This window comes from Scyliorhinus torazame, chromosome 11 (genome assembly GCF_047496885.1).
Source record: "Scyliorhinus torazame isolate Kashiwa2021f chromosome 11, sScyTor2.1, whole genome shotgun sequence".
Lineage (NCBI taxonomy): Eukaryota > Metazoa > Chordata > Chondrichthyes > Carcharhiniformes > Scyliorhinidae > Scyliorhinus > Scyliorhinus torazame.
Window position 1 is genome coordinate 16445140 of NC_092717.1, and position 10602 is coordinate 16455741.

General features: G+C 44.0%; 1 protein-coding gene across 2 annotated transcripts in view; it reads left to right on the forward strand.

Annotated features, from left to right (window-relative positions):
• Positions 1-10346, forward strand: part of nfatc1 (nuclear factor of activated T cells 1) — a 298878-nt gene extending 288532 nt beyond the window's left edge. For both annotated transcript variants that reach the window (XM_072466983.1, XM_072466984.1), the window contains one exon: positions 7037-10346. In XM_072466983.1, the coding sequence (XP_072323084.1) occupies positions 7037-7092 (56 nt within the window). In that variant the 3' untranslated portion in view covers positions 7093-10346. The remainder of the gene's footprint in view (positions 1-7036) is intronic.
• The last annotated feature ends 256 nt before the right edge of the window (positions 10347-10602 follow it).

Sequence of the window (10602 nt, forward strand, 5' to 3'; positions counted from 1 at the left end):
CAAGCTTGTTTATATGGTGTTAACTCAGTTCTGCCACGTTTAGTCATTTCCTCTCACGCCTGCCAAAGAACACAGGAAGATAAACGGACACAATCTGAGTGTGGGAAACGAGCTGCATTGACAATCTGCAGGAAAAGTGGGGTTTTATTCAAAAAGAATAGCAAAGGAAAAGAGTTGGTGATGAGCAACTTTGCGAGCTGATGTGAACTGATAAAGCAACTCTGCTTCAAATAATCTTAAACTGCTAAAATGTAACTGGCACCTTCTGAGTCACTAAAGAGGTGGAAAATAGGTTCAGTGTTCTTTCCATCACAAATGCAGCGTTTAACATAAGAAGACAAATAAAGGTCATCTAAAAAAACTTGGCTACATTTGTACTCGCCATTGTAACAATAATCTTTTCTTTTGAAAGTGTTGGTAACTTCAGTTGATTGGGGCATTCTAAAATCTGTGCTGTTACTTTTATGGAGCTGGGTTAGTTAGACTATATGCCCAGGGCGCATACAGTCAAAACATTAGAGCCAAGATGTTTTAGGGGATGAAATTTAGAAACACCCCTACGTGTGAAGGGTAGAACATAGAACATAGAAAATACAGCACAGAACAGGCCCTTCGGCCCACGATGTTGTGCCGAACCTTTGTCCTAGATTAATCATAGATTATCATTGAATTTACAGTGCAGAAGGAGGCCATTCGGCCCTTTGAGCCTGCACCGGCTCCTGGAAAGAGCACCCTACCCAAACTCAACACCTCCACCCAACCCAAGGGCAATTTTGGACATTAAGGGCAATTTATCATTGGCCAATTCACCTAACCTGCACATCTTTGGACTGTGGGAGGAAACCGGAGCACCCGGAGGAAACCCACGCAGACACGAGGAGGACGTGCAGACTCCGCACAGACAGTGACCCAAGCCGGAATCGAACCTGGGACCCTGGAGCTGTGAAGCATTGTGCTATCCACAATGCTACCGTGCTGCCCTTAAGAACAAATAAATCTACACTATATCATTTTACCATAATCCATGTACCTATCCAATAGCTGCATGAAGGTCCCTAATGTTTCCGACTCAACTATTTCCACAGGCAGTGCATTCCATGCCCCCCCTACTCTCTGGGTAAAGAACCTACCTCTGATATCCCTCCTATATCTTCCACCTTTCACCTTAAATTTATGTCCCCTTGTAATGGTTTGTTCCACCCGGGGAAAAAGTCTCTGACTGTCTACTCTATCTATTCCCCTGATCATCTTATAAACCTCTATCAAGTCGCCCCTCATCCTTCTCCGTTCTAATGAGAAAAGGCCTAGCACCCTCAACCTTTCCTCGTAAGACTTACTCTCCATTCCAGGCAACATCCTGGTAAATCTTCTTTGCACCTTTTCCAAAGCTTCCACATCCTTTCTAAAATGAGGCGACCAGAACTGTACACAGTACTCCAAATGTGGCCTTACCAAAGTTTTGTACAGCTGCATCATCACCTCACGGCTCTTAAATTCAATCCCTCTGTTAATGAACGCGAGCACACCATAGGCCTTCTTCACAGCTCTATCCACTTGAGTGGCAACTTTCAAAGATGTATGAACATAGACCCCAAGATCTCTCTGCTCCTCCACATTGCCAAGAACTCTACCGTTAACCCTGTATTCCGCATTCATATTTGTCCTTCCAAAATGGACAACCTCACACTTTTCAGGGTTAAACTCCATCTGCCACTTCTCAGCCCAGCTCTGCATCCTATCCATGTCTCTTTGCAGCCGACAACAGCCCTCCTCACTATCCACAACTCCACCAATCTTCGTATCGTCTGCAAATTTACTGACCCACCCTTCAACTCCCTCATCCAAGTCATTAATGAAAATCACAAACAGCAGAGGACCCAGAACTGATCCCTGCGGTACGCCACTGGTAACTGGGATCCAGGCTGAATATTTACCATCCACCACCACTCTCTGACTTCTATCGGTTAGCCAGTTCGTTATCCAACTGGCCAAATTTCCCACTATCCCATGCCTCCTTACATTCTGCATAAGCCTACCATGGGGAACCTTATCAAATGCCTTACTAAAATCCATGTACACTACATCCACTGCTTTACCTTCATCCACATGCTTGGTCACCTACTCAAAGAATTCAATAAGACTTGTAAGGCAAGACCTACCCCTCACAAATCCGTGCTGACTATCCCTAATCAAGCAGTGTCTTTCCAGAGTGACTATCCCTAATCAAGCAGTGTCTCCTGGAGCATAACCACATCTGCCTTTAGTCCCTTCAGGTGCGCGAACACACGGGCCCTCTTGACCGGCCCGTTCAGGCCTCTCACAATCCAAGCTATCAGCCGGATCAGGGGGCTTCCCGCCCCCCCCTGCCGATTAGCCATTCCCTTTTCTAGGCCAGCCACGTGCCCGCGCCTCCCGCACTCTCCATTCCCCCCCAGCGGCAGACCCCCGCCCCCGACTCTCTCTCCGAGCTCCCCTTTGGCCAATGCAGCAGCATCCCAGTTCCCCCCTCCCCTCCCCTCCTCCCCCCTCCAAACTAGGACCCCCCCAGCTGCGTTGCTCCCCCCATAGCACTCCCATAAGTCAGCTGACTCCTGCTGACCCAAGCCACTCCATCAACCCCCCAGTGTGGTACTCTTTTCCCCCCCCCCCCCCCCCTCCCTCCTGTCCATCAGCTCCTTTCCAACACCGCCCTTCCCTCCCGGCCCCGCCTCCTTCATTCCCTAGCGTGGGAAAAAGCCCGCGCTTTCCATCAAACAGGCCCCGCCCTCGCTGGCGCAGCTCCCTTTTGCGGCCTAATCCCAGCTCCCCCACCTCGGGCCTCCCATCTCCCCTCCCCCCAACAGGGCCCCGTCCTTCCAACCACCGACGCCCACACTCTCTCAAAACCCCCACTTCGAACCATTTCACCCTACTCCACCCAGCACCCAAGGAAACAATACAGAACAGAACAGAACATCCCCCAACATCCCCCAAAGCACAGTAACCACTGTAGTCCCCCACAACCGACCCTCAGTCCGTGTCCACCTTTTCGAAGTTTGAGATTCTCACAAATGACGATCGATGTCAGATCAATTGTTAATTTTAAATCTGAGGTCAGTAAATGGTTGTTCTCAGTGGTATTGGGGGGATAATAATAATAATGTAGGATATGGGGAAACTGTGAATATGTGGGGTTAGGTTGCAGATTCACCGTGATTTTATTGAGTGGTGCGGAAGGGGCTCAAGGCGCTGAATGGCCCATGTCTGTTCGTTCCCCGGTCTCTTGTGACTGGGCCGTCCACCAGTGTCCTCAATGAGTGGCCCTAGCCACCTTATGGCCGAGCACCATCATGTGTTGTGAGCATAAGCCAGAAGGTCGACATTAAGGGTGGGATTTTCCACCACTTCCCCCAGCAACCCCCCCCCCCCCGCCCGCTGCATATTTTGTACCGGCGAGGCCAACTGCCATTGGCTGGTCATGGGATTTTCCATTCCCGCCGCTCTCGACAGGGTTTCCCATTGTTCACACCCTAGGGGGGTGAGGGCGGGGGGGGGGGGGGGGGGCGGGCATCAGAGGAACCGGACGATCCCACCGGCGGCAATGGCCAGAAAATCCCACCTTAAGTGTGGGACATGCAGAAAAGGGAAGTGAAGATTTGGAACGCTCTCCGGGAGCACAAAGCTGTTGAGCCTGGGGTCAATTTAAAATTTCGGAACAGACTGATCATTTTTGTTAGCCAAGGCTCTTAAAGGTTACAGACCAGAGAGGATAAATATGGAGTTATGATACAGGTGGCCACGATCTAATCGAATGACAGGGCAGCTTAAGGGGCCGAATGGCTGGCTCCTGGTGCTATCTTCCTGGATAGAATAATGCTAAAAGAGGAAAGGCTGATCAGTATAACACAATTAAAACATGGGTTTGCTTCATAATTTCTAAAAGCATTCCACTGTGTGAAGTGCTTTGACGTATTTCATCATTTTTTTAATAGTGCGGTCGAAGCATTTCAAAATATTTTGCACGATGAATTGCTTTTTGGTACGAAAAAGTCTTTCTAAAAGGATGCATTGTTAAGTTTTCAAAAGGTATTAATTTAGCAACCAAAGAGCACGGGGGAAACAGTATGGTTCTCACTTGAAAGCTGAATTCAGCTCCCCAGCAAAATAATGAGTGTTAAATACAACAGTACTTGCTGTGATAAAAATAATAATTTTGAATAAATTGCAGCTTTCAATTATACATGGTATTGGCATCAAAATGATTCTGTACTGATTTGCTAACAACTATTGTAAGTTTCCAGTGAATCCAGTCCCCGTGTAGATTTTTAGATGCTAATGTCTTTTCTGTATAATAAATCATCTTATCCCAATTCGGCTTATTTCATGCAGTATGGATTGTTGAGTGTTTCAATTAACATTCTGATATAATGGCAGAGCAAAAGTTGAATGGAAGATTTTATTTTATCAGAGTATGATTTTTTTTTTGTTGCACTCATTAATTTATGCTAAATTATGCAATTGATACAATTAAAATATTTGAAAAGATATTAGATAATCATGATCGGTTAGTTCAGGGAGAAAGCATGCATCAAATCAGTCTTTGTGAGGGGTCTAAATTCAGTGCAGAGAACGGACAAATAAGCTCCAGGTGTGCGAACAATAGTGTATTTTTGTAGTTGAAGTTGATCCTAATAGTGACAGAGCAGTGAACATGGGCGGCACAGTGACACAGTGGTTAGCACTGCTGCCTCACAGCGGCAGGGACCCAGGTTCGATTCCGGCCTTGGGCAGCTGTCTGTGTGGAGTTTGCACATTCTCCCCGTGTCTGTGTGGGTTTCCTCCCACAGTCTAAAGATATGCAGGCTAAGTGAATTGGCCATGCTAAATTACCCTTTGTTCCAGGGGTGTGCAGGTCAGGTTATGGGGTTACAAGGATATTGGGGTAACAGGGGTTACGGGCGGATGGGAGAGTGGGCATGGGTAGAGTCCTCATCTGAAGGGTCGCTGCAGACTCGAAGGGACGAATGGCCTGCTTCTGCACTGTAGGGATCCTGTGAACACCAGTTAAACTACTTCTGAGACTGAACAAGAAAGTGCGAAATAAAGAGAGGAACAGAAATAGAAAGGTGGAGAGAAAGAGAGAGCTTTGGAGGGGAGATGTTGGGCAACCAAGGATATCATCTATTACAATTATAGAATGAAATGGTCTGAAGGAGAGCAGCACTTTTACAGATGGGCGACTTTCCATAAACGGAGGGCCTCATTGTGTCTCCAGGAATAATCTTGGGTTATTATAATTTATTATATTATATTTATTATAAATAGGAAACACTTTCATTCCATCATTATTATTCAAATGTCTCATGTAGGTGGGACTGCAGGAAGGAAATATTGCAATGAATGTATGATATTCTGTTCGAAGTTCCACTGCCTTCACCTTTCACCACTCAACAAAACCATTATTATAGGAGGAGCAGGCAGGTGAGATGGATAGGTACAGGTCGGGGTTGCAGTTAAGGGGACTTTACGCATTGTAGTCCTGGTTAATGACCCCATTGAGAAACCTCCAGATGCGGAATCCACGCAACTTACGTCATCCGCTCAAATCCTGGTAGGATGGATGTACACATGCTATTATCAAACAGAGATTTTGACAATTGGACAGGTCATAGTCACGTCCCAGGACCCAAATGATATTCATCTGTTGAATATTGTATAATTTGTCTCTCCATAGAGTGGAAACCAGACAGCATGATAATTTGGAGGGCAGCCTTGGAAGCAGAGGAAAAAGAAGAAATAGTTGATAGCAATATGCAGTCCGGAAAGCTGGTTGTCTCAGTGATTGACTGACAGGATGTTTACTTAACTCTTTAATGTGGCGATGCATAAAGAATCCTACAGTCAGTAGCTCCAGGGACACCCAGCTCTGCCTAATCAACTCTATCACTAAAGCCATTACTGACTCAGTCTGTTACATTTGTACGTTCCTGCTGAAAATAAGCCCTCATTGGTGTAGCCCACATGAGCTGCAAGCTGTTTATTTGCCCACTGTAATTTTCTATGCATGCCGTACATCTCATGAAAGAATACATTAAAAAATGTGACATCTCCTACCTAATCTTACACTCCTGCCAGGTGCTACCTCTGTAGGAAGTGTACTTGTAGTGCAGCCTGCTGATCCGCAGTGGGAACTTGGTGCCAGACCATTGGATAACCTTGGCTGTCTTTTCCCCCACCATACGCAGATTGGCAGTTCCACTTCACTGCCTGCCACTGTTCAGTCCTTCGAGTCTGCCTGGTTTTGGGGCTTAAGGCTTTACCTGTCTCCGGCATGCCACCTCATCCCATGCCATAGATGCCCTTTGAGGATGAACAAGAGCTATGTGAGAGGCAACCATTGGAAATGAGCTAGTAATGGGAAACCCACAACCAAGGTCTACTCTCTCTTACTTGAACTCATCGCTTGAGATAGAATTTTCCACCAGTGGGACTTTCCGCTCCTGCTGAAGTCAATGGACCTTTGAATGGCTTGCCGTTTTTCCAGCCCCACCCCGGGGCCATAAAATTCAGCCCTAGTCTCGCCACACCAGAACTGAGAACCTCCTGCAAATTGTCATCCTTATCCAGTCTGGCCTACAGTGATGTGGTTGACACTTGACAGCCCTCAAAATTGGCCCCGCAAGCCACTCAGTTCAAGGCCAAATAGGGATGGTCAGCAAATGATGGCCTTGCCATCATCTCACGAAAGAATAAAAGAATGAAAAACTAGTTGAGCATCAAGACAAACATCTGTTCGTTCATTTATTGCACTGTTGGAAGTCTGCACATGCAGTGTGCACATTAATCCATGTCGGAGTCTACCCAGTATCAAGGATTTTATTTCAGGAATTGCCGGGAAGCAGGAACTTGTGAGAATTGTACCAAATGACATTTGTAGCAGTGACTAAGTAAAGCTTGGGGGGGGGGGGGGGGGGGGGGGGGGGGGAGGGGGGGGGAGAGAAACTGGCGAAGCTTAACATGGACTCTTTGTGATAACCTCTCTTTGGTTTCTCCTCAGTAAATGAAATCATACGAAACGACCTCTCAAGTGCCTCTGTTCATGGACATTCATAGTTAAAATGAGGATCAAGACCATGGAAAGAGAAAAGATGGTCCACTGTTCTTGTGAAAATGTTGATCGCGTGAAGATCTCAGGCTACACTGCCTCGAAGGAAAAGTCACCCGATGCAAACAGCGAGCTTTTATTTCTTCTGCCAGAAATAATTCACTTCAGGTTAACAGGACAAAACTGACTTGTCGTTTTGCGATAGCTCAATAGCATCAGTCGGTGATTCGGCGCCTCTCCCAACGAACAGTTGTTTGGATGAGTTCTCAGTCTCAGCAAGAACTGTCTTCCCTAATCATTCCAACAAAATTCACACAAAAACATTTTAAAGAATTCCAAAGAATCAATATCATTGTGAAAGAATACATAGTTTAAAAAAAATTATTTAGATGTACTAAAGTATGCAAATATAAGTGCCTTATGTTTACTTTTTGTTACAAAAGAAGGTTATTTGTATTGTACTTCTATTAATAGAATCACAATTATAAGAAATGAATATTAAACCGTGTTCTTTGTAGGAATATTTTGTTAGCAAGGAATTGTAGGAAAGCAAATTAATGGGAATTGGTAGGCTTATTACAAAATGTGTGTTCACTAAGGATTTCATGCAAAGCTCTTCAGTGGAAAGGGGGTGTCCAACAGATATGTGTAACTGTACTACTGTTCATTGCGTTTCAATTCAAAGCAACTCTTTAATCCATTCTGTGACTCCACTAAATGTGTCAATCACTCCAAAGAGATTTCCTGGTTTCAGCTGCTCACCCCATGGCCAAGCCTGAGCTGTAATGTCATCCTTCTAAATCATTTGAAGCGAATTAAACTTCGCAAAAGACTCAGAAATTCCAAGAGACTCTGGAGACGGCCTTCATAGAAGTACTATCGATACCTCCAGAAACCTGGCCGTGCAGTAAGATGCCACGGCATGGCTTCATCGGATTAAAGAATTTATTTTTTAAACGTATTAAAAATAAAGTGACTCGGTATTTAGAGGTGTTTTTTGTTCCGTGCTGCATTGTTGGCTTTGCTGCTGTTCTTTGTACATTTCCACAAATGTGTTGAAACCTACCCTCTCTCACCTGATTGTATTTTGTATGTTATAAGCTCAAAAGGGTGGGTTTACAATGGTGACTTTTGCAATGCAAATTAGGAAATAGTTCGCAACAAAAGTCATTTGAGACTCTATGCGCACAAACGTCGAAAGGAAAAACAAAATGGGAGAAGTTTCATTCAGGACGTTGGTCCTCGTTTTTTGTTCCCTTTTCAACAATTGCAGTAACAATTAGCAGAACACTCAGTACACATCTATCAGGATCTCAGTCCATGCCACTGCACATTAGCACCCTGTCACTCAGTTTGCTTAATGCTATGAAGTTTCTGGGTGAGCTAGAGTAGTAGATACTTCCTCTCTTACTTTACAAAGATGGAACATACAAACTTAGGAGTGCATTTCCTTAACTTTTGCAATTGTGTCCGCACTTTAGAAAGTACATTACAAGACAGTGCAAAGAAATCTGCCTCGGCAGGTAGTTTTAATTTTATTTTTTGAAAGGAATCTCAAGTCAGACTGAGACCTCTTGGCTCACTATGCTGTAAAAAGAATTTTAAACATTATCTTAAAGGCAAGCAACTGCTACGGGACTATTGCATTAATGGTATGTTAACTCTTTAAATATTGTGCTCTAGATAATAGTTGATCATAGCTTTGCTAGCTAAGATAGAATATCAGACTATATAGCTTAACGAAGACAAAATAATTGCTCTTTTAGGTTATTCTTTCATTATAGATTGAGTCTGATTTCATACAGTGACTATGTTAATTGTTTCCAGTTTGAGTGCCTTAACCAGTAGTGCCCTCTCTAGGTTGTGGCCAGGAACTGCATGGTTCCCGGGGGGGAAAAAAGTGTTCACAGTCTGTAATGATGAACTGCAGAAGACAAAAGTGAGGTGTGCAGTCACGCACATTATCTAATCGAAAATAGATTCATTGCTGTGTTCATGCCTTATTTTGGTCCCTCACCTCAAAAGCCACCCTTGTAGGTTACTGCAAAGAGTTGGTGGCAAACTGAACGTAAACACCCGAGAACTCTACAATCCAGCATTGGGGACTAAGAAAAGCAATACAACCTCACTTGCCTACAAGTAACGAGAGACTGTTCCTTCAGTTTTCAGGTCATTTAGTACCTCTTATTCCTCCTTCCCCCCCCCCCCCCCCCCCCCCCCCCCCCTCCCCCACCTCTGATCCATTGTAGCCTGTTGCACCCTTATGGTTACCCGCTGCCTAGATACCAATCAGTGCCACACATATTGGATGGACTCTGTATAGGATCACATTTGTCTGTTATTCAAATAGTGGCTTTGGCAAATGAATTGTTAATTTAGGTTAGATTTGAGAAATGCCACCTGGCAGTTAAAAGTAAAACGGGGAAACAAAGTTTGGCCATGCTTGGGGGTAATCACATACATGTCCTGCATTCTATTGAATCTGTTAATGTAGGGTTACTAATTTTGTTTTTTAATATTACTGTTTACCCCTAAGCCTGTCATATAGAAATGGTTGTTTGTACAATTTGTATAGCACGAAGATCTTATTCTAGTAATGTTTGGATAGAAAGAACTGATAGCACGTCACAACAATGCAAAATAATTGCAAAGTTGCTTTTGTCTGCTGGCGCAAACTTATTTTTAAAAATGGTTTGAACAAGGCAGCTTATTGTTGTCAATACAAGTGCATTGAGTCGTAGGTGAATACTGACAGTTTTCTACACTGCACCAGTCCAGTCCTAGTCAACAGGCCCTGATGAGTTGCAACCATTTCTGATCTCCTAAAATGGCAGCTGCCATTTTTCCCATTTTTATTTGTGTACTTTTCGAGTTTGTATTTGTGTGCAGCATTTTTTTTTTCAGGAAAAGAATGTCTCAGCTTTTCGGACCTGTCCCCCCAGACAGAAACCACGTGGGAGAGGCTGGACTAGGATTCAACTTTAGAATATACAATCACATTGTGTGTCACTGGTTAAAATCTCTTGGGCAAAACACACTCCATGTTTTCACTGCAATTCAGGAATGGCTCGTAAGTTAACTAGACAAAGTTCCTGTGTAGTGTGTTATGTCTTTGATGTTTTCCAAAGCTTGGATTTCCTTGTACATTTGTATCAGTGTTTTTTTTAATTTTTTCATTCTTGCTGTTAGTGTAATCTGTTAATGGAAATTATGCAAATATTTTCTACATGTAATATAAAATAAAAGCACAGTTTGAAATATATCATTGTCCTTCCTCGTTTTCTCTTCCTTATTGAAGGTGATGGTGGCATAGATGTTTCTTCTTGTTTGGAATTATCTGTGTTATTTGGGATGCCTGGCTTTACTTAAAGCTCACCTTTTACAAATAATAACAATGGTGTGCATTTGTGTAGCACCTTTAATTATAAAATGCCCCAAGGTAATTCACAGCAGCATTATCAAAAGATTTAACGCTGAGCCTCATAAGTGGGTATTTGTAGAAGCCAGGTATTTCGAAT